This window comes from Micromys minutus, assembly GCF_963924665.1.
Source record: "Micromys minutus genome assembly, chromosome: 18".
NCBI classification, from domain to species: Eukaryota; Metazoa; Chordata; class Mammalia; order Rodentia; family Muridae; genus Micromys; species Micromys minutus.
The window spans coordinates 53,958,497-53,984,264 of record NC_137953.1 but is presented as its reverse complement, the minus strand read 5'-3'; the positions used below and the strand labels follow the sequence as shown (position 1 = coordinate 53,984,264).

General features: G+C 38.1%; 1 protein-coding gene across 2 annotated transcripts in view; it reads right to left on the bottom strand.

Moving 5' to 3' along the window:
• Window positions 1-25,768, bottom strand: part of PDGFD (platelet derived growth factor D) — a gene marked incomplete at its 5' end in the record, with an annotated part of 205,385 nt that overhangs the window by 64,228 nt on the left and 115,389 nt on the right. For both annotated transcript variants that reach the window (XM_080932555.1, XM_080932556.1), the window contains one exon: window positions 19,076-19,256. In XM_080932555.1, coding sequence (XP_080788681.1) covers window positions 19,076-19,256 — 181 coding nt within the window. The remainder of the gene's footprint in view (window positions 1-19,075; window positions 19,257-25,768) is intronic.

The following is a 25,768-nucleotide window of genomic DNA, read 5'->3' as shown; positions in this document are numbered from 1 at the left end:
CTGTTGCTCTGTCTGAAACTGAAAATTAACACTCTCAAATAGCCATTTTATTTTCATGGTGATATATTACTTGATATGTACATATATTCATAAAATTACAACAAATACTTCCTTTTTGTTTTACTTAAGATTTATTTGTAGTTTGTGTGTTTGCATGTATGTGTGCAAATGTGTGCCTGTGTGTCTTTGTGTGGGTGTGCACATGCTACATGTGTGCAGGTACTAGTCGTGGCTAGAAGAGAGCATTGGATTCCTGGAGCTAGAAGTTCAAGCCACTGTAAACTGTCTAATACGGATTCTGGGCACTGAGCTACTATCTTCTGAGGAACAACCAGTGGTATTAATTATGAGCCATCTCCAAAGTCCCTTCTTTTCTTCCTAAAACAGGGTCTAAAGTAACTCAGTATGGTCTTGAATTTTTAGTTGTACTGTCTCCATTCCCCAAGTGCTCGGGTTACCACATATGTCTTATGACAGACACTCATATCAAAAGTCTCTGGAGAAAACTGGCTCAAAACAGTGGTTTATGCCAATTACATTAAATTAATACTAGGTATTTGGTTAAAGATTAAAATTAGAACTCTATATTTCTAAGTTTGAGCTGCCTTTAGCAATAATTTCTCAATTAAACTTTTGCATTCTTAGTTTAAAGACTTTCCCTGACTAGATTATGTCCCGTGGCTAAATGAAATGATTGCATATTAATTATTCATATTTTACTTGACATGAAGATGTTTATTGAATAGACTAAAAATACTAGGGGCATTTAGGTTTTTTCACAATCATACCTAGTTTTATCCTTCCAGGAGAGAAAGAAAATGCCAGTAGGGCCAAAGGAGCACTGTGGCTGTAATTCTGTTTCCCTCAGGGGCCTGGCTTACCTTTGAGTCAAAGGAATATCTTAAGAGCTGTTTGTTCAATATTTTGTGTATTTATGTTATGAATGAACACTTTTTCCACAGCTATGATATTAAGACCCCTTCCAAATCTAAATGTATTAATGATATTAAAATTTTTATTAATGCTATATTTCAGTTATCATTACCAGTTCAAAGGTGACTCAAATAAGATGAATAAATATGAAAGAGCTGAAAAGAATCAGAGCTTTGGGCCTCCGGCTCTTCTTTCACAGTCTAAAAGATGTGTGTTTCTATCTGGGAACTGGATTCCCACCATATAACTACGTTTTATACAATCTTACTGGAAAGTCTCTCTAGTGTTTATTTGGTTGTAAGCTTTCTTGCAGGGGCCATGGTATGTTCTCATAATTCATATATGGAATCCTCAGTAAGGTGTGTTCAATCAAAGGTCATTACCTGACATCATTAAGTCATGAGGGCATTGCTCTGCCCAAGTGCAAGTGTGACCTTCAGAAAATCATCCCAGAGGGTTGTCTTGCCTTCTCATGTTCTCATCATGTGAGAAAAAGTGTACAGAACTAAGCCCAGAGGATCATCAGAGCATGACCAGAACCATTTCATACCCAGATTTCAAGCTTCCATCTTCCAGAACTTCTGCTGTTCACAGCCTTCTGTCTTATGGAAGTTTGTTAGAATATCTGTGTAATTTTACTCTCACCCTCCTACAGTATAAAAATAGTTTAATTGTTGGTGTAAAGATTATGGCTACACCTATATGATCTATAGACAATCTGTACATCTTATGATTCAAGTGAATCTTTCCTGGCTTACAGATAGAAAAACAGTGGTTTGGGTCATTAAAATGAAAGGTCCTTGGCCTCATGGATAACACTCAATTCTGAGATCTACTGAACCAGGGAGAGGGAAAAAACAATCAAAATACATTGTAAAATTTTTTTCTATAAAAACCAATAAACACACCCCTCTACACACACACTCATGCACTCACATGTATGCCACATACTCATTCACTCAAATAAGTGTTTACAAAGTCTATTAACATTCTGCAAAGCACTTGAGATCTCATAAAAGGTCCTCTGCAAAGAGATTTTTGGGATGCCCAGAACTTTTTTATTCAGAACTCCTAAACATTTCAAGGCTTTCTGTGCTGGTCATGAAAAAGGCCATCTTGGCAGGACACAACACGGAGTTCTGTCTGCTTGAACTCTAATTGTACAGACTGGTGAAAGATCAGGCTGCTGCTGAAAGCTTCTTGAGGTTGAATGTTGCTGAAACAGGTTCAAATTCAGTTGTGTGCAGCATCATTATCCTATACTTCCTCTATCATCTGGGCCCTTTTTGACTGCCTCTTCCTTCCCAGCTCCATCCTTATCCCCATGTCAACTCTCACATTCAGCTTCTTCGGTATCCTACACGGCCCAAAGCAAAGCAGCGTAAAGCCCTTAGAATAGCTGCACAATTGTAGATTTAGAGATTTTTAGTTTTGTGTATGTGGATTGCATTCTTTACACAGGTGAGGACAGGCAAAAGATAAGGCTAGAGCCTGTGAATAGGCAGTGGAAAAGAGAGGTGGGCTCAGAGATTTAGCATGGGAATAGAGATGGACAGAGACAGAGAAAGAAAGATGGGGAAGAAGAGACAAGATGGAACTTATCGGAGAGAAAGATGAACCTGTTCCATGTGGCTTAAAAGACTCACTGGTAGCTACAAATATCATAGAAGAGAAATAAAATAATATAGCCAGTTTGCTCTATTTAGGAGTGTAGCTTGCTTTTATATTAACTGAGCTTTGAGTTCTTTGTTTGGTCATTTGGGGAGTTAATAATTTATTTATATAAATCTAACTGTTAAATTACTACCCTCTAGAGTGTTGACTTTCCAGAGTTACAAAGATTTGTGACCGACAGCCATAGGGGGCAGATAAGCAGTTTTGACTAAATGATTATTAAAATATTTTTTTTGAAAAATACATAAAATGCATTATTTAAACAGTGGTCTTCACCAATAAAAAGAATAAAAAATCAGGCACCCTTGTTTTGAGGAGAGATTTTTATTTTATTTTATTTTTAGTAATCCAAAAGAAAAAGTTAAAACAACATAGCAGCATTAGGAGAAGCTTTCAGGGGAAGAGAAAGGGGACCTAAGGAAGAGGACACTCACAGAATCTTTACACTGACAGGGGAACACATGACATTCTAACCAATATCTGCATTCCTCAACTGCCCTTTGCTTGTACTCAAGGAGAAGAGGAGTTGTAGTTCGAAAGAAAAATGCCCCAGAGGATCAGATACCTTAGAACCAGAGTGAGTAGAATTCGGTTCCCAAAGATGACTGCTTAAAAACTATGCATAAATCACTAAAGGGGGATACTGTCCATTTTCCCAACCACACCTCAGCCCATAGACACAGAGAAGGCAACAAATATTTTGATCTCTTTATATAAATATTTCACTCCTTCACCATAGTTTCCGTCTTTTCCCTATCTATACCCTCTGCTCCATTATTTATTCTTGGGTAGGTCTGATGGCAGCACTGACTGCCCCTTATCTCTCTTCTACTTCTAGAGTTCACCTGCTCAGCACCACAGAGCTCACTGTCTTCCTTCCATGCCTGCTTCTCTGCCTGCTTTTGACCATCTACAACCAAGCTCTTGCTCTTCCTGCAGACAGGGGAGTTTGTACACCTATATGTATTAATCGACCTCAGAGATTTTCTAAGAACCTTTGTTTCTGACAGTGAATCAGTTAAAATATCCCACTTTGGAATTCTGTCCTAAAGATGTCCTCGGTTCTATCTTTACTAGCAAGTGCTGAGCCGTGGCACCTTGTGATGAGAACATCTCTGTGCTTTTGGCTTCCTGTATCACTTCTACTCAGCTGAAATGGTAAGTGCAATAGATTCTCAGTTTGCAAAGCTGAGTATCCAACATTGCTCTCAAATACCTTGAGTTTTCTTGCCATTTTTCCTTTCTTTAGTCAACACAGTCCTTAAGGAATGAATGTCCTTTACTGTGTTGGACCAAGTTATTACCTCTTTAAGGCTAAGAGTCCCAATCATTTTGGACTACAAAGATTCTGGAAGCATTATATTATAGTCTGACAGAAATTTGTAATTCCCTCCCACAGGACTTTGAATTTCTTCTTACTCGAAGTAAATCTACAGAAACATTTCTGAAGTGGGCAACATTAGAGGAAGGTTTGCTTCATTGCCCTTGTTGGAAATAAAGTCTCACCATGTAGCCTTAGCTCACCTGGAAATCACTATATAGTCTGAGCTGAGTTTAAATTGATATAATTTCTGCTTACTCCTCTCCAGTACTGAAATTACATCCATTGCACTTCATCATACCTGGCTTTATCATCTTTAATTTTTCTTTTATGACACTTACTGAGTATGTGTGTGTGTGTGTGTGTGTGTGTGTGTGTGTGTGTGTGTGTGTGTGTGTGTTCACACATATCCCACAGTGTACATATGGAGGTCAGAGGAGAATTTTGTGCCTTCAGCCATGAGGGCACAAGTAATTGAATTCATGTCCTCAGTTTTGGCAATAATTGCCTTTTCCCCTTGAACCATCTCTTTGACCATCTCAACACTTTTAAAAACTGAAATGGTATAGCTATCTTAAGCATATCCTAAAAGTGCAAGCCATTTGCTAGCATAGTTGAGTAACTTATCATCTTTGTTTTTCTGCCTGTCTTTGTGTACCCAAATATGAATACAACAAAAAAAATGACACTTCTAGGGAGAATATAACATGTAAAAACACAAATGGCAGTCATATATAAACACAACTGAGCTTTTTGCCTTTTCACAGAACAAGTTTATTGGATGCATCTCAGTTTAATTAGCTGTGAGATAAACAAGATACTGGACTTTCCAAGAGTCATTAAACAGCATCTCCCTCAAAGCTGGAAGTATGTTTACTCAATACACAAGAGAGTCATCTGCTCATGTGGTCAGCAAATGGGGTTTGTAAAGGAAAGTTACTTATCACAGTAAATAAGATTTCAAACAGTCTTGTCTTAGAAAAGCCTAATCAACATGCATGAAAGCACTCCCAGAAGCTGCCTGTCATGCAAAGGTAAAAAGAGCAGGCCTTGATGGCACTGTTTTTGCAGTTCCTCAAGAACTCAGAGGTGAGGTCTGCAGGGTCTTCTGAAACGTAATGCACAGCTATGAGTATATTTATCCTTGAGTGATGTCATTTCCTCAGGTTTTAGTACTTTAGGAGTGGTGTTACCTGGTCCTGGCTCTACAGTCACACAGACAACCTTCACACTGCCCTCTATGCACTGTCCCAACTGTCATTTGCTGTGTTCACTGTTTCTCTTTGAAAATAAAAGGGTTTACAAAATCCCAGTTCTCCAAGCTACCAGAGATCTCCATTCTAGATTTTCTTAAATCAGTTTTCATGGAGATGAATAATTCCTTGTCAAACAGCAAACGATTTATGATATGCAGGTATTAGATATACATTAGACACCCTACAGAGAATCTCTTATATCAAATCCTTGAGGGATCCAAAGCTTCGTCAACTGTTACTTCTATCATTCTTATGTAGAGATAGCATTGTAGATTATTATTATTACTGTTGTATCCTTGTTTTAAAATAAATAAATATAAAATAAAATAAAAGGAGATTTGTTAACTTGACTACTTTATATAGTGTTAACCTTAGTATATGATATGTAATAGGAGCACAATAGACATAATCCTTGTAGCACAATGAAATCAATACATGACTTAAGAAAGCCAAGGAAGGCTAACAAATTCTTTTCCCCTGCTGACTTGGCTCCTCTCAGATGCTCAGCATTTCTTTCCTTTCTAACCCTTGGGTACTCCCAGCAGAGAAGCCCAACTTTGCCCTTCACCCGTTCCCTTTATTTACCTGCCACGTCTTTGCTAAATTATCTTTCACCCCAGCATTTACAGTAGATTTTGTCTCTTTCTTGGTCTGTTATTATTTCTGTTATATTTCTAGATACTAGAAAAACAGTCATATTAAAATAATTGACTGACTTCATGCTTCCCAAAGAGAAAGCTTCTCATTCACTGTGGTCTCTAAAGTTAGTGAACGTTCAGGACATTTGAGAAACACTAAAGAAGTCAAACTTCTATGTTTATTAAATACTGGGCCATGAGACTGCTTATAAAAATGCATGTGTCACCAACTTATGGAAGGGGCTAGCTTTTTGGGCCAGCACAGTTGCCTCGGAAACTTTGGCATTAGCATCTGTCCCTAGTTTGTCTGGCCATGGCCAAATAGCTGGCTTTCTTTATGTAATTGTTATTCAATATCATGATCATTTTTTTCTTTTAGTGTCTGGTATTATTTATTATTTTAGTGTCTGGCCTTCTGGCTTAGCTTTTATTCTATATAAACAAATAAACAATCAAAGAACCTGAAGATGCATCTAAAATTGAATGGGCCATGGATAAGAACAGGAAAGTTCTTTCTTTGTCCTCTCACTTTTTTCAGTATTAGGGATTAAACCCGGGGTCTTCAACATGGCAGGCAAGTGCTCCTTTATTGACTAACAGCTCAGTCTGCTCTTCATCTCTCTCTCTCTCTCTCTCTCTCTCTCTCTCTCTCTCTCTCTCTCTCTCTCTCCTTACTTTCTTGCTTATGCTGGGTCTTGCTAAGTTCCCTAAGCTGTATTTTTTGTTGTTGTTTGTTTACTTGTTTTGTTTTTTGTGTTTTGGCTTTTTTATGTTTTTATTGGATATTTTATGTATTTACATTTTAAAATGTTATCCCCTTTCTTGAGTCTCCCATGTTTCCTCCCTCTCCCCCTGCTTTTATGAAGATGCTCTCACTCCCACCCACCCACTTCCACCTCATATCCCTTGCATTCCCCTACACTGGGGAAACAAGCCTTCACAGGACCAAATGGAGTACTACTCAACTATTAAAAATAATGACTTCATGAAATACTTAGGCAAATGGATGGAAGTAGAAAAAAATCATCCTGAGTGAGGTAACCCAGTCACAAAAGAACACACATGGTATGTATTCATTGATAAGTGGATACTAGCCAAAAGATTGAAATACCCAAGAAACAATTCACAGACCGTATGAAGCTCAAGAAGAAGGAAGACAAAAATGTGATGCTTCAGTCCTTCTTAGAAGGGAGAAAAAAGTACTCACGGAAGAAACACTGGGACAAAGAGTGGAGCAGAGAGTGAAGGGAAGGTCATCCAGAGACTTCCTGACTTGGGGATCCATCCTATATGCAGCCACCAAACCCAGTCACTATAGCTGATCCCTACCTGGTTTGGAGCTTACTCTCCAGCCCAAGCAGGCACTGGGTCCCTCCTGACTAAAATGCCTTATGGTCTGTACCAGAAACCCACACTTCACTCCTTTTGCCAGACGGAGGTGCTAACTGTGGTTCTGGCACCTCTCTTCCTTCAGCAGCTGGAATGCAAAAGCACTAAAAGTTGCTAAAAGGGATAACACTGTTTCCATCTGTTTCAGACATTGTGGCTGTGTCTGCTCTGCTCCTACACCCTCCAAACACTGCCTTCTAATGTCTCAGATCTCAGTTGGCAGTTTGCTTGAAATCATTTTTACTCCCTTGCTTGTCTGAGACTTTCCCTAGTCCTCAGCACATTGCTCTCTTTTATCTGTTAGTAATGGTCTTTCAAATAAGCTGTAGTTACTGGTACCCCCCCCCCCAAGACAAAAAACAATGCTCCAGATTTTAAAGCTCCAGACTTGTAGGGAAATGTGTTTGGGGAGAGAACCAGCAATGAACAGTCACTGCTGTGGATGCCACTGCTCACGCTGGACAAATCCGTGCAAATGGCTACACACAAGATGTTCAGAGTATTGTAAAAAGTCTTATCTAGTTCTGCAAACCAAGATGTCATTTCCACAAATCTAAGGGAAAAGGGACAGTGTTCCTTTACCATTTTAAAAAGTAATTTAGCTCAGTGGAGTGATCAGACATCATTAAAATACATTGTGTGAAATTTTCAAAGAATTAATAAAATATTACATTAAAATAAGGTGTCTATCTTTTTACTGATGATAATTCTACACAACTTTGGATTATTGATAAAAAATATTAGTACCTATGGAACTATAATAGACTGTTTATCTAGTTTAAACCAGAATGCTTCTCTTTCTCCTCCATGTTTTCCTCTTCTTCCAACTCATTCTTTTCTCCTCTATATTCAGCAGTTACTTGTATGGGAATCTTTGATTCATTTGAGCTTTAATTTTGTGAGACTCTTAATGGATCCAATTGAAGTTAATTTACTATAGGGGTAAAATTTAAGGGACTACTCTTTAAAAATTGCTTTTACAAACAACTTTCAAAAGTGTTAATAGTGGACTTTAGCCCATTTCAATATATGAAGTACACTAGACATTATTAATGGAACAAAAAGGTTTTAGTTATTTTCCAATGACCATTCCTTTTTAGTTAAACAATTTCTTACTATTAAATACCCACATGTAAATATTATACTGTAAGTTTTAGAGCTCTCTTGTTTATTATAACAAACAATTAATTATTTCTTCTTTGGATAAAGAAAGCAGAATATGTTCAGAGTCCACAAGTATGCACGTGTCCAATTACATGTATGCAAACACTCCACAGTTGCATGCAAATACAGAATCTACACAATACAATACACATTCATAACTTTATACACTGTCAAGGACATGTTCCCATGCCATTTGATATGGTACTGATACTAGTAATGGTAACTATGATAACATGTATCTGTGTGATTAGTATATTCCACGCAGAATGTTTTAGGGAAACTATTTAATTTACCCATTAAAACTTATGTCATAAAGTATAATTTGAATTGTAGAGTTGAAAAAACTGAAGTGATAAATAACAGAGCTGAAATTCATAGCCATATATCATCCTGTCTGTCTCTGTCCAATAATGATATACTCTGTGGCCATTAGAATGGTTTTCCTAACGATGCACACAATTTTGTTCACTCCACCAGATTGGATTGGAGGTGGGCCGGCCTCATTTATTTAGAGAGTCATATCTGGAGTGTCCTGGATAGCGTCATACATTCTGCTTAATTATGCCTTCTGAAGCCATCTATTTTCAGTGCAGAGAATGAAGAGAAAGGTGGTGCACGGAAGTGGAGCCATGTAGTTCTTTTATGAGTCACAGTTTCTCAGAGAAGACTTCCTTCTACAAGCCCTCTGGTACATGACACTATATAAAGTACTTGTGAGAATACATGTTTGTACTATTCATTTTCTCAAATATTATCATTTGCCTGGAAGAGACTTTCTCTCTCTCTCTCTCTCTCTCTCTCTCTCTCTCTCTCTCTCTCTCTCTCTCTCTCACACACACACACACACACACACACAGAGAGAGAGAGAGAGAGAGAGAGAGTTACTAATAGTGAAGGTTGTATAACTATTAGCATAAATGACCACTGACTATGTAGGTCCTGAGAGAAGAAGTCACATCCTTCTAAAATCTGAGAACAACCCCAGTGTTACAGGTGCATATGCATGAAGCAAAATCCTTGTTCAGTCGCACACTATCAGCATCACATGAAAGCTGCCTCTGATATGACTCCATCCTCAGTGCGTAGCTCTGTTCATCTGTCTGCTCTGAAGGGAAACTATGACAGGTGCTGGGTGAAAGGCAGAAGACTGAATCCTAAGCACATTAAATAAAGCTTACGTGGAAGATTCATTTTCAACACAAACCATGTTACTTTAGAATTACTCATGAGTTCTCCATTATCTGATGTAATAAAATTTGATTAAAGATGAATTGGACATTTAAAAATATAAGAAAATAGGACATCTAGATTGAATTCCAGTACATTGAGTCTTTAGATCCTTCTGCAAAGCACCTTTTGAGGATGCATGTGTGTGTGTGTGTGTGTGTGTGTGTGTGTGTGTGTGTGTGTGTGTGTGTGTGAAGGTGTGCCCTGGTGGACAGTCACTGAAGTAGGAAGAGAGAGACATAAGATAGGAGGCACAAATCAAGAAGATTGAGCTATGAGGGACACCACTGCTTTTCCTCACAGCTACTTGCCACCTCAGTGGGATGTACTGCCTTGTGAAATCAATTTCAAGGCTCAAGTGTTTAGAATGCCTACTGTTATTTAAATAAGAGGATTCAGAAGAGCTTCATTCAGTCTCAGAAATGCCTAACAGCCTGATAATCACTATTTAAGTATGCTAGCTAGCTGCTTAACACTTCAAACGCACTATCTTTCTATTAACTTACATTGAGGCTTCAAACTGTGCTTTACAAAGTCTCTCCAAATTAAGTCGACATAGAAATAAACTGTTTTTCTAAAAATGTTTTTCTAAATACCATGTTCAAGACATATGAGACTTTCTATACTTAGTGGGAAAAAAATCAGACAAAAGAATTCTGTTAAAAAGCCACCTGTCTAGATTCCTAGACAGTTTCTAGATTCCTAGACATTGAACTCATTTTGCCTTTGGCAGTCTCTAAATTCTTTGGTCCTAGCTGTTCATATTTAGTGGAAGAAGCTTGTCCCAAAAGGCATATACACCTCAGTGAATCCGACAGAGAAATCAACAGGAGAAACATGATAGTCCTATGCATATTCTCATTTCTTTATGGTACAGTCATTTGTAGGGGTTAAGATAAATGAATGGGCCAATGTGCCTCAACTGACATCAGACCATGAAGGCTGTCTGTTGGTAGCACAAAGGTCTTTGCGCCTATAGATCATCAAGGAAACAAGAGAGATTAATCACACATGGTTGTCTCTTCAGAAGAGGAGTTAAATATCTGCTTTCCACCTAGAAGGCTGGGAGTAAATTGTTGGTAATAACCTGATGACCTTTGCTATTCATAGAGCCAGACCTCACACAAATGCCCATGGTCTTTTTTCCTCATCCTTTGTATTCAGCTTTGCTTCTCAGTCAATGCAGTGTATTCTTAGGGAAGCTGTCACATGTAATTTATAGCCTGCTAACAGCTATACAGTATCAGTCAGAGACTACATCAGATCTCAGGTGCTTATGCCACAGAATCCACAGGTCACATGTGCTTTCAGTTGAGGTTTGATGTAATTATGTCTTCATGTGCACTGGGATTGTATTATACCAGAAAACGTTTTTTAATGTCATGTATTAAATATGCTAAAAAAATAAATTTCCTGGTGTTATACTCTCTGGAAGATTTAACCCTCACTCACTCAGTTGGGCTGAACTGAGTTTCCTTTTTATTTCATTGTTTATTTCCTGTGATACTTCCAGCATCCCCCACAGCTAATATTCCACTTAGCATTGGCTAGATAAAGAGCAGCATCTGCATTATAAACCCCAACTTCTCACGTTATTGCACTCATGATTTGGGAAGATCATATTTGTACTACACAGATGTTGTAACTTAGCAACAGTAATATGAGAAATGAGACATCTTATGGTCTGGGGAGATGGCTTTGTATATAAATTGTTTGCTGTGCAAATATGAGGATCTGAGTTCAGATCCACATCCAAGCCAACTATTCTGGTTAGAACCTGTAACTACAGCTCTGAAAAGAAAAAGAGATGAAAATCTTAAGAGACCTGCTACCCAGTCAGTATTTCCCAACTAGGTAACTCTGGTTTCAGTCACAAACAAAAAGCCCTCTTCCAGGTCCTGTGTCAAGTTTTTGAATTGGTGGGCATCTTTATTCCCCATTTAAGGTCTATCCAATTAACAGACTATGTTCTTGGTCACCCACTAAAACTAGGTAGTAAAGCCTTGTTGCTGAAGACATCGCACACACCAGTTATAAATATGGAGAAATCAAACTGGCACTGACCTGGATGCTTCCCCCACTATCTTTCATGGTGTCAAAGGTGTTTGCAGGCTGCTGTTAGGGAGGGGGGCATTTCTTCCATGGACATCACTTAGGTACTATGTTCTACTAGATACTCACCCTTTATTTAGATGTATGGAAAGCTTGACAAGTGAAAAAGATCATAAGGTGCAACCGCTAGCTGAGGCGCTGAGACAGTTGATGGGAAAGACAGTTCTTTTTAGTGGTTTAGCCCAGAGGAGGTTGCACAGTGGATGGTGTCCTACATCCATGAACCTCCATGCAGCAGTAATGACTATTGCAGAGGTTATGCAGCTCAGTGAAGTGTAAGAGGCAGGAGAGTGTAGAAAAAGAAAGAAAGAGTAAGTTGGAGAGAGATTGCCTTGGGGGTTATGCAGGAGTAGTTGAAGAGGGAACTACAGACGTACATAATTTAATTACTCCATACTTATGTATGAAATTATCAAAGAATAAATGGCAGAGCGGAGCCTGGCCCATCTGCCACCCGGAACGGCGACTCATAGAGGCTGAGCAACTGGTGGGTAGGAGATTGGGGCTGCCGAGGAGCAGAGAGATCTCTGCAGAGTGCACACGGAAAGTGCACACCCTACCTTGCCGTGTCCTGCCTTGCCTGATCCAGCGATTGGGAACAGAAAATTAGAACTTATGTTTCCACCCAGAGGCGACTTCAGGACGCAGAGCAGAACCTGGCCCATCTGCCAATCTGCCACCGGGAACAGAGGCTCTTAGAGGCTGAGAAACTGGTGGGTGGGAGACCTGAGCTGCCGAGGAGCAGAGAGATCTCTGTGGAGTACACACGGAAAGTGCACCCCCTGCCTTGCCCTGCCCTGCCATGCCTGATCCAGCAACCAAAAACAGAACGTTGGAACTTCTGCTCATACCCGACGACTCTAAGGCATAAAACAGGACTCGGCCCATCTGACACCTGGACCAGTGGGGAACCAGGGACACAGACCAGATACAAGGGAAAGGCAAGAACATATCACTGACAACAAAATGGCAAGAGGAAAGAGAAAGGGTATATCCCAAGGAAACCAAGACAATCTACCAACACCAGAACCCAGCTTTCACATAACAGCAAACATCGGAATTCCAAACACTCCAGAAAAAGAAGACAGACCTGAAATCATACCTCAAGAAGCTGTTAGAGATACTTAAACAAGAAATGGAAAAAAAGCAAAAAGATTCAGAAGCTTTTAAAGAAGAAACAAGGAAACCCTCAAAGAACTCAAAGAACTAGAGGAAAACAGAACCAAAGAAATAAAGGAGTGGAAGAGGGAAATTAAAACAGAAATTGACACAACAAAGAAAATGCTAAAAGAGATAACCCTAGAGTCAGAACACCAGAAAAAAAATCAGGAGTCACAGAAGAAAGCATTTCCAATAGATTACAAGAGATCAAAGAGAGAATCTCGGGGGCAGAAGACAACATTGCAAACATAGACAAAACAGCCAGAGAAGATGCAAAAAACAAAAAGCTCCTAACCCAAAATGTCCAGGAAATCCAAGACAAAATGAGAAGACCGAACCTAAGGATGATAGGAATAGAAGAGGGAGAAGAGTATCAACTAAGAGGCACAGTAAATATCTTCAACTAAATTGTAGAAGAAAACTTCCAAACCCTCAAGGTTGAGATGACCACGAGCATAAAAGAAGCCTTCAGAACTCCAAATAGGTTGGACCAGAAAAGAAATACCTCCCGACACATAATAGTAAAAACATCAAGTGCCCAAAGTAAAGAAAGAATACTAAAAGCAGTAAGGGAAAAAGGTCAGGTAACATATGAAGGCAGACCAATCAGACTCACACCCGATTTCTCAACAGAGACTATGAAAGCTAGAAGAGCCTGGACAGACATTATGCACTCCTTAAGAGAGCACAAGTGCCAGCTCAAGCTGCTATACCCAGCAAAACTATCAATCACCATTAATGGAGAGACGAAGATATTTCAAGACAAATCAAAATTCACACAATATCTGACCACAAACCCAGCACTACAACGAATTATAGGTGGAAAACCCAATACAATGAGGAAAATACAGCCTAGTAAAAACAAGAAAACTCTTAAACAAGAAAACTAACAGAAGAAAAAAACACAGATATAACTCAACCCCAAAAAGCAATAATGGCAGGAAACAGAAAAAATTATTCCTTGATATCTATTAACATAAATGGTCTCAACTCCCCAATAAAGAGACATAAACTATCAGATTGGATACATAAACAAAATCCAGCCTTTTGCTGCATACAGGAAACTCATCTCAGAGACAGAGACAGACACGATCTCAGAGTAAAAGGGTGGGAAAAAAACTTCCAAGCAAACAGCTCCAAGAAGCAAGCTGGAGTGGCTATTCTAATATCGAATAAAGTAAATTTCCAACCAAAAGTTATCAAAAAAGATAAAGAAGGACACTTTTTACTCATTATCTGTCAGGAGGAACTCTCAATCCTTAACATATATGCTCCAAATAAAAAATCACCCACATTCATAAAAGAAACTCTACTAAAGCTCAAAAAATACATTTCACCGCACACAATAATAGTGGGAGACTTTAATACCCCATTCTCACCAATGGACAGATCAGGGAAAGAGAAACTGAACAAGGACACTGCAAAACTAGCAGAGACTTTGAACCAACTAGAATTAATAGATATATACAGAACATACTATCCTGAAGTAAAAGAATACATCTTCTTCTCACCACCCCATGGCACCTTCTCAAAAATTGACCACATAATGGGACACATATCGAGCCTCCACGGATATAAGAATAAGAATATTGAAATTAAGAATTTTCTAGAATTCAACAAAAACGAAAACACAACATACCCAAACCTATGGGATGCAATGAAAGCAATATTGAGAGGAAAACTCATAGTCCTAAGTGCTTCCAAAAAGCAACTGGAGAGAGCTCACATCAGCAACCTGACAGCACAGTTAAAAGCTCTAGAACAAAAGGAAGCAGATATACCCAAAAAGAGTAGACGGCAAGAAATAATCAAAATTAGGGCAGAAATAGACCAAATAGAAACAAAAAGAACCATTGAAAAAATCAACTAAACAAAGAGTTGGTTCTTTGAGAAAATCAACAAGATTGATAAACCTTTAGCCAGACTAACTAGAGGGAAAAGAGAGAGTATCCAAATTAACATAATAAGAAGGGAAAGTGGCGACATTACAACTGAAACTGAGGAAATTCAAGAAATCATCAGATCCTACTACAAAAACTTATACTCCACAAAATTGGAAAATCTGGAGGAAATGGACGAATTCCTAGACAGATACAAGGTCCCAAAGTTAAACTAGGACCAAGTAAACCATCTAAATAACCCTATAACACCTAAAAAAATAGAAGAAGTCATCAAAAGTCTCCCAACCAAAAAAAGCCCAGGTCCAGACGGGTTCAGTGCAGAATTTTATCAGATATTTATTGAGGATATAACACCAATACTCGCCAAACTATTCCAAAAGATAGAATCAGATGGAATATTACCCAACTAATTTTTTGAGGCTACAATAACCCTTGTACCTAAACCACACAAAGAACCTACAAAGAAAGAAAACTTCAAACCAATCTCACTTATGAACATTGATGCAAAAATACTCAACAAACTCCTTGCAAACCGAATCCAAGAACACATCAAAATGATCATTCATTATGACCAAGTAGGCTTCATCCCTGGGATGCAGGGATGGTTTAACATAAAGAAATCCATCAACATAATCTACCATATAAACAAACTCAAAGACCAAAATCACATGGTCATCTCACTAGAATCTGAAAAAGCATTCCACAAAATCCAACACCCCTTCATGTTAAAAGTCCTGGAAAGAACAGGAATCCAAGGCCCATACTTAACCATACTAAAAGCAATATACAGCAAACCAACAGCCAACATCAAACTTAATGGCGAGAAACTTGAAGCAATCCCACTAAAATCAGGGACTCGACAACGCTGCCCACTCTCCCCCTACCTATACAACATAGTACTGGACGTCCTGGCTGGAGCAATTAGACAGCAAAAGGAGATCAAGGGGATACAAATCGGACAGGAAGAGATAAAAACATCACTTTTACCGATGACATGATAGTTTACTTGTGTGACCTCAAAAATTCCACAAGAGAACTCCTACAGCTGATAAACCAGTTCAGCAAAGTGGATGGATACAAAATTAACTCAAACAAATCAGTAGCTTTCCTATACTCAAAGAACAAACATCTGGAGAAAGAAATTAGGGAAAAGGTACCCTTCACAATCGTCAAAAAAACTATGAAATACCTTGGTGTGACTCTAACTAAGCTAGTGAATGACCTTTATGACAAGAACTTCAAACCTCTAAAGAAAGAAATTGAGGAGGTTCTCAGAAATTGGAAAGATCTCCCATGCTCATGGATTGGAAAAATCAACATCTTAAAAATGGTCATCCTGCCAAAAGCAATCTACAGATTCAATGCCATCCCCATCAAAATTCCAACCCAGTTCTTCATGGAATTGGAAAGATCAATGTGCAATTTCATATGGAATAACAAAAGACCTAGAATAGCTAAATTTATCCTCAACAACAAAATAACATATGCGGGAATCATTATCCCTGACCTCAAGCTATATTACAAGGTAATTGTGCTGAAAACTGCATGGTACTGGTACAGAAATAGGCATGTGGATCAATGGAATAGAATAGAAGATCCAGAAATGAGCCCTCATGTATATGGTCACCTGATTTTTTACAAAGGAGCAGTAAACATTCAATGGAAAAAGGACAGCCTATTCAACAAATGGTGCTGGTCCAACTGGCACTCAGCATGCAAAAGAATGAAAATAGACCCTTTCTTATCTCCTTATACAAAGCTCAAGTGTAAGTGGATCAAAGATCTCCACATTAAACCAGATACACTGAAACTATTAGATGAGAAAGTAGGGAAAACCTTAGAACACATAGGCACAGGAGAAAATTTCCTGAACAAAACACCAGTGGCTCAAGCTCTAAGGTCAAAGATTAACAAATGGGACTTAATGAGATTGCAAAGTTTCTGTAAGGCTAAGGACATCGTCAAGAAAACAAAATGGCAACCAACAGAATGGGAAAAGATCTTTACCAACACCATATCTGATAGAGGCCTAATATCCAAGGTGTACAAGGAACTCAAAAATCTAGACACCAGAGAATCAAATTACCCTATTAAAAAATGGGGTACAGAGCTAAACAAATCATTTTCAGTTGAGGAATACCGAATGGCCTAGAAACATCTGAGGAAGTGCTCCACATCCTTAGCCATCAGCGAAATGCAAATCAAAACAACCCTGAGATTCCACCTCACACCAGTCAGATTGGCCAAGATCTAAAACTCAGATGACAGCAGATGCTGGTGAGGCTGCGGAGAAAGAGGAACACTTCTCCACTGTTGGTGGGGTTGCAAGCTAATACAACCACTCTGGAAATCTGTCTGGCGATACCTCAGAAAATTGGATACAAAAATTGTGGTACATTTACACAATGGAATACTACTCAGCCACCAGAAACAATGACTTAACCAAATTCTTAAGAAAATGGCTGCATTTAGAGAATATCATCCTGAGTGAGATAATCCAGTCACAAAAGAACAGACATAATATGCAGTCATTGATAGTGGGATGCTAACCCCAGAGGCTTGCACTCCCCCAGAAACAACTCACAGAATGTATTAAGTCCAAGAAATAAAGAAAACAAAACAAAACAAAAAAAATATTTACAAAACAAGAAAACTTTAACTATTTCCATGTTTAATTTTGTTTTACATGTACTTTAGCTCATTGTAACTATTAAGTTTTCAAGGCATACAATCAAACCTTGAAAAAAATCAAGTACTGATTAAAAAATATATTCATATAGTTTTATATAAAAATTATGTTAAAATCTGAAAAAAAGTACTGACAAAAATGTATAATTTTAAGCAAAAATGTTTAAAATCTATACATTTATCTTTGTTTTGTAAAATAAAGTTGTTTGTAAAAGTAAGATTGAGAAATTAACAAATTTCTCTAAAAGCACCAACATAGGCAAGTACATATGCACAAGTTTGCAATACATTCACACAATAAATAAATCCATAAAAATATTAGAAATAAGTTATCTTTGACTTATGAACAATTTAATTTTATCATGACCATGGCATAACAGAAAGTACATGCCCTAGAGTAGCAGTCTTTGATATTGTAAGAGAAATTTTTTTTTCCTAAGCCTGTTTGCCCATCACGAGTTGAATTTGCCAAGTCTACTTTACTTGCAAACAATTTTATATAGCTATGGCACTGTGTATATTCATTAAAGGGAAATCTGTTGAAGCTAAGCACTCATTCTTAATTTCAATGCTTCAGAGCACCAAATACATCTCCAAGTAAAGCATGATTGATGGATTGTTTCCAAATCAAAACTTCAACCAGTGTTTGCTTATGGTAGTTTTTCATTGACTGTTCTAATATAGAATTCTTTTAGTGTTTAATAACTTAGAGTGATGCAAGAATACACTAGATGATAAAAACAGCAAGCCAATTTTCTTCTGTAAATTCAATTCAAACAGCAAAAACAAAAAGTCCCAACAAATGAATGCCATTTAGATACTACATTCTGCTTGGCTCTCATCCTTTATGCTAGATGAATGAAAGAAAAATGAAGATACATGACAATGTGTGGCCCAACAGCCAGGATTTACTACAATTTAGATTCCAGTCCACTATGAGGTTGGATATTTCTAAACACACAGAACCATTTGGTATTGAAAATGAATGTTAAGAAGTTTAGGTAGAATGCCATTTATAAATAATCTTGAGTGTATTAAACAAAATTCAGATTAGTGAGCCCAAATTTGGACTTTATGGACTATAAGATGCTTACAAATCCTCAAGATTTTTGTCAGCAATATAGGCCCTTCTCAACTCTTGCGTATTATTTAAGTTAAATCTATAGGATTTTAATTCTAAGATAACATTTGTGAACAACTTTTCAAAACAAATTGAGAAGTATTTTATTGTCTGTTTTGACTCTTAAAACATGTTTAATACACACACACACACACACACACACACACACACACATCATCATCATCATTATCATCATCATCATCATCATCATCATTATCATCATCATCATCATCCATTTGGCTTTATAAACTTACCTTGAAATTACTATACTATGGACTCCCATTTCTGTCTTCTAATTTCCCCTGAAACCTCATGCCCTCAAGTTTGCTGTACTAGACCCAAATGGTTTTCCTTAAAAACACAGGCATTCTTTAAAATTCTGTTCACATGTAATAAAGACCTTTACAGGACTACATTTAACCACAGGAAACCATCCTTTTGCTCTATGAAAACAGTGTGTGTTTGGATCAGAGGGTGAGTTACATACTCACCACAAATGAATAATAAATCTTGAATCCAGGTTTTGCCACAAAGTAGTCATCAGACTTAAATGTGATTTTTATCTGGTTTGTTCTTGAGGTTATTCCTGGAGGGATCTCCTTGTGGCCACACCACCTTCCTCTGACAATGGTCCTGCTTTCTGAGACATCTTCAACTTCCACAAAGTCATACCTAGAAAGTGTGAGACTATATCAATGCTTTTAGGAAAGTTGACTTAACTGTTGAAAAATTGAGACTTACACATGATATCTTATGACTTTCCATCTAACTGAAGACAAGAACCTGTAGAAATGTGCACAACCTAAAAACTAGTTTAGGCAATGTTTGTCAAATTTGAAATTGAACACTCTATCCTGAAAGAACAACAACTTCCTGCATTATGACAATTACAATGTCCTGGAGAATTAAAAAGAATTTTCAGAACATGATGCTTAGAATGATTTCTGGGGAAAAATAGCTGTCTTCTGCTAACATATTTTAAAGGTACGTTGAGTTGCATGTTCCAGTAGTCACCATAGGAAACTTCCAAACCAATTTACATTTTAAATCATTTTGCTCACCAAGGCTTCTTTGAGAAGTACATGATTGACATCTTCATAGACTAAGGAATCTCCTTTAAAATTGTAATTTAGAATGACCACATGATTACATTTGACTTTTTTCTTTCAGAAAGAAAGGCATATACTGTGTGTGCTGATCAGTAACTTCTGGTTAGTTACAAGAGGGAGTGAATGAATTCTACATTAACACAGGATCACTCTTATCAGTGGTCACAGAAACACAGCACCCCAGGACTGTAAACAACAGCACAGGGCCATTAATTACCTTGTGTACACATTTAATCCTTGTTGTTCCTTCAACAATCCCAGCTCAATGTTCCTTCAGTAACATGCTTGCATTCTCTATAAAGCATTTATTCTCTTGTACAATTCCTTAGGTCATAGGTTTTTCAACAAGATCCATTAAACAATCTGTCCTTCAGTTGGTCAAGATTCCTACTTCTTATCTCCAGCTTTACCCAAGTGACTACAGGTGTTAAAGTCACAGGCAAGTGCCATCACTCCAGTGAACATAGGCACATACGTCTCACATGTGTTTATTTTGTCCAATTAGAATTACTAGAAGGAAGTGGTATTATGAATATAAGATTTGAATATTCAGAAAAATTCACTGGAATTTGTTGCCTTTGCTTATGGCAGAATTTTCACTGCACTGGGAAGGGTGATATAAAGTTTAGCTAGAAATAATAATATGCTGACTAAATATCCCTGATAATGATTTATGAGGCCCTTATGTCCTTTGTCTCTGTTTCTCATATATATATATATATATATATATATATATATATATATATATATATATATATATATTTATTTATATTTATATGTATATGTATATGTGTGTGTGTGTATATGTGTGTGTGTGTATGTGTGTGTGTGTGTGTGTGTGTGTGTTTATACATATATATAACTCATATTTAGTACGCAAACATGAATTTATTTGAAATATTTTTAATAAAATATATCGTTTAGAAAATTCAGTGTAACTTTACATTGAGTCCCAATGGAGTATGCATCCCAGGCTAGGGAGGGCCATGGGACTGGGATCTGATTTATCTCCTTCATTTCTTATCATTTTCCTTCATTCCAGAAAAATTCAAGGAAAAACTTGAATTGATGAAAGGTCCAGAAATGATCCAGTCTAATATATGTTTGAATGTTGTCTAGTACCAAAATCCCAGTTTAACAGTGGCTTCCTTTTTGTAAAAAGAATACAGATACCTGGTCCTGGTCTTTGGCTCTATGCTAACACCATTGGAGTTTTTAAGCAATAGAAGAGACTCATTTGTTATTCAGCAGAGTTTATGACAATGATGAACTTTCAATGATACCCCAGAGAACTTCAGAATGGAGGCAGCACACTAGAAAGTGCAAAGAATGGTTAGAAGTTCAGAATTTCAGTTCCAGGGGTACTTAGGAGAAGAAAAAGCCTGGAGACTGCATTTTCTCACCATCCATGCCCAGAAGTCACATAATGAACTCTCCATAGTATTTTTAACTTCTAGGTTGGTGACATATTGAGGTTATTTGGAGACTGTGGTCTTTCAATGAGCTTTACTTTGTTTATCTCTTATGTGGTGAATGCCTTGATCTATTTTCTTTATACTAAGCTGCTAAACAATGACGTCAAGGGCTTCTGTGAATTTTGTGAGCAGTGATAGCAATTCTGCCAAGCTTAGGAGGAGTTGTATACCTCTCTGATTACAGTTGCTACAGCAGAAGATGGAAGGAATGAGACATGGATCTGACATTTAACAAAGGGGAGACTCATGGGACTAAACTCCTTCCCATGGTGTTGGGTGCAAAGTCCAAGTGACTATGCTAAAACTAAATTAAACTGTAGGATACTCAGCAGGTGTTAAAGAATGGTTTGGTGTAGGGAAAACAAAATTCTCAACCTCACATATTTGGTGTCTATGATGATACAGGATTGTTAACTTGATGAGGTTTAGAATCACTAGAGATAGAGGTCCCTAGAAAAGCATATGGGAAATTATCACTATCAGGTTAGTTAGGGTGAGAAGACACATTCAGTGTGGTGGCACCACCATGGTCCTAGGTCTTAGATTACAAAATAATAAGAAAGTTAGTTGAGTGTCAACATGCATCAGTCCCCATTTCATGATTGACCTTGCATGTGATCAGCTGTTTTAACTTCCCTGACTGATAGACTGACTACATCTTTGAATGGTAAGCTAAAATGAACCTCTTTTCCCATGAATTGCTGTTGTCAAGCTATTTTAGAACAACAGCTGTAAATGAAGCTAAGGCATTGTCAGACATATCCTTGATTTCACTACCATCCATGCTGTTACCTTTAATATTCTTTTAATAGCATTATATTTTCTTTTTTTGCCCTTTTTTTCTTCCTCTTTTGTCAGAAAAATATAGGTCTCTCTTTTAAGGTTGAAAAAACACAAGATCAGCTTTAGTTTATTTTCACTGTAAATAATAACTAGCTCTCCACATGTGTATTTGTCTCTGCTTTTGGCATACATTATCCTCTGTGGTCCTAGAAAATAATAGTCAATGCCATTATTTTCTGGGAAGAAAAAAAAAAACAGCAGCATAATAAAATCTGTCAGTATAATAAATGGGCAACAAAGGACAACCAAATCCTTTTATCATTCAGAGGAAAGTAAACTGTGGAAAGGATTTAGTAGTTCAGGAGTTCACTGGCAATGCAGAGAGTAGAGCCAGTAAGGCACAAAAAGAAAAAAATATCCTCTGGAGTCTCAGGCAGAATAACTAAAGGAGAAAGAAGCTGTGAGTCAAGAAGTCTAAGAACAAAGGCCTGGATTTCCTCTGATAACCATGCTAATGAGGAAGGGTGATTAGCCTGCTTTCATCTTCTCCACCATCAGGAAACAGACATCTAAAGAGCACATAGATCATGAGGTAGTTTCTGCCTCATCTTTCTGCTATGGAAGTGTCAGGAAGTTCCTGACCTGGTTCTCTGTCACCTACTCTTGTCTTGTCTACAGTGGTCTCAAACCCTGAAGCAAGCTAGGGCTTTGCTCTCTGTGCTGGTGGCAGATATTCACCAGAGTTATAGTATGCAGCTCTGAGGAACCTGGATTAAATGCATCTACATGCTCACAAAGGCCTTTCTGAGCTTTGGAAATTAACAGATTCCCAGAGTCTATCCTTTTTCAGGGAAACATGCAGTTGTGACCCTTGTACATTTTTGTGGGTCATTATTTGTTATGCTGCAGTGCCAGCATAAAACTTTTTTAAAAGATGGCCATAGGGACTGTTGATACTGATTAAAAACTTGATGGAATCTAGAACCATTTAGGACACTAGAATTTGGCCATTCTCATGAAAAATTATCTTTATTTAATTAGTTTGTTTTGGACCTTATAACCTTGGCTGCCCTTTCTCCTCCACTAAGCCTTTTTACCTGCTGTGGCTAAAAACCTATTTATGCCCTTGGTAGCTGCTCTTCGACCCCAGTCTTGGGGCTGGGACTTTCCATAATGCAGCTGTTGCTTCCTGGTCCCTGACTAGGGGCTTTCCAAGTGAGCAACCTCCTGATCTCTGAGACTCACCTGGTACTTTTCCATGTTTTCTCCCTCAGTACTTAAAAACCTGCTCAGTAAAGCTTGTGTGCCTTCTCCTTGAATGAATGACCTGTGTACCTGTTTTCTTTCAATCCCAAGGACCTACCCCCAATACTCATACACTGGCAGCACGGGCACTGTCAACGCTGTCAAGTTTGAATAGGAAAACTTACCCTTAAAGATGATGGCACTGTTCTCTAAGCTAGGGCCTTAACCTGCATGAACAGGAGAGAACAGCAAGGCTACCAATATCCATCCTACTTTTCTTCCTGACAGAGATACAATATAATCAGACACTACAACTGGAATGATATCCCCAAACAGTGAGCCAAAATAAAACCATTTCCCTTAAATTGCTAGGAATTGGAATAGTAATCAAGATAGGAATTTCCTGGGAAAGGCGGCTCATACAGGCTGAGCAACTGTGACCAGGAACAGATCTTAGGAACTTCTGTTCCAACCCGGAGACGACTTCAGGACACAGAGCGGAGCCTGGCCCAACTGCCAGCCAGAAAGGCGGCTCGTACAGGCTGAGAAACTGTGACCAGGAACAGATCTTAGGAACTTCTGTTCCCACCCGGAGACGACTTCAGGATGCAGAGCAGAGCCTGGCCCACCTGCCAGCCGAAAAGGTGGCTCGAAGATGCTGAGCATCTGTGACCAGGAACAGATCTTAGGAATGTCTGTTTCCACCCGGAGGGGACTTCAGGACGCAGAGAGGAGCCTGGCCCAGCTGGACCCGGAACCTGGGCTGCCGGGGAGTAGAGAGATCTCTGCGGAGTGCACACGGAAAGTGTACCAGGGACACAGACCAGATACAAGGGAAAGGCAAGAACATATCACTGACAACAAAATGGCAAGAGGAAAGAGAAAGAGTATATCCCAAGGAAACCAAGACAATCTAGCAACACCAGAACCCAGCTCTCCGATAGTAGCAAACATCGGAATTCCAAACATTCCAGAGAAAGAAGACACAGACATGAAATCATGCCTCAAGACGATGATAGAGTTACTTAAACAAGAAAGGGAGAAAAACCAAAAAGATTCAGAAGCTTTTAAAGAAGAAACAAGAAAAACACTCAAAGAACTCAAAGAACGAGACGAAAACAGAACCAAAGAAATAAAGGAATGGAAGAGGGAAATTAAAACAGAAATTGACACAATAAAGAAAACATTAAAAGAGATAACCCTAGAGTCAGAACACCAAAAAAAGAAATCAGGAGTCACAGAAGCAAGCATTTCCAACAGTTTACAAGAAATCGAGGAGAGAATCTCGGGGGCAGAAGACAACATTGCAAACATAGAAAAAACAGCCAGAGAAGATGCAAAAAACAAAAAGCTCCTAACCCAAAATGTACAGGAAATCCAAGACACAATGAGAAGACCGAACCTAAGGATAATAGGAATAGAAGAGGGAGAAGAGTATCAACTAAGAGGCACAGTAAATATCTTCAACAAAATCATAGAAGAAAACTTCCCTACCCTCAAGAATGTGATGACCACGAGCATAAAAGAAGCCTTCAGAACTCCAAATAGGTTGGACCAGAAAAGAAATACCTCCCGACACATAATAGTAAAAACATCAAGTGCCCAAAGTAAAGAAAGAATACTAAAAGCAGTAAGGGAAAAAGGTCAGGTAACATATAAAGGGAGACCAATCAGACTCACACCCGATTTCTCAACAGAGACTATGAAAGCTAGAAGAGCCTGGACAGATATCATGCACTCCTTAAGAGAGCACAAGTGCCAGCACAAGCTGCTATACCCAGCAAAACTATCAATCACCATTAATGGAGAGACGAAGATATTTCAAGACAAATCAAAATTCACACAATATCTGACCACAAACCCAGCACTACAACGAATTATAGGTGGAAAACCCAATACAAGGAGGGAAAATACAGCCTAGTAAAAACTAGAAAACCCCTAAACAAGAAAACTAAAAGAAGAAAAAAACACAGACACAACTCAACCCAAAAAAAGCAAAAATGGCAGGAAACAGAAACAATTATTCCTTGATATTTATTAACATAAATGGTCTCAACTCCCCAATAAAGAGACATAGACTATCAGACTGGATACATAAACAAAATCCAGCATTTTGCTGCATACAGGAAACTCATCTCAGAGACAGAGACAGACACTATCTCAGAGTAAAAGGGTGGGAAAAAAACTTCCAAGCAAACAGCTCCAAGAAGCAAGCTGGAGTGGCTATTCTAATATAGAATAAAGTAAATTTCCAACCAAAAGTTATCAAAAAAGATAAAGAAGGACACTTTTTACTCATTACCGGGGAAATCTGTCAGGAGGAACTCTCAATCCTTAACATATATGCTCCAAATAAAAAATCACCCACATTCATAAAAGAAACTCTACTAAAGCTCAAAAAATACATTTCACCCCACACAATAATAGTGGGAGACTTTAATACCCCACTCTCACCAACGGACAGATCAGGGAAACTGAAACTGAACAAGGACACTGCAAAACTAGCAGAGACATTGAACCAACTAGAATTAAAAGATATATACAGAACATACTATCCTAAAGTAAAAGAATA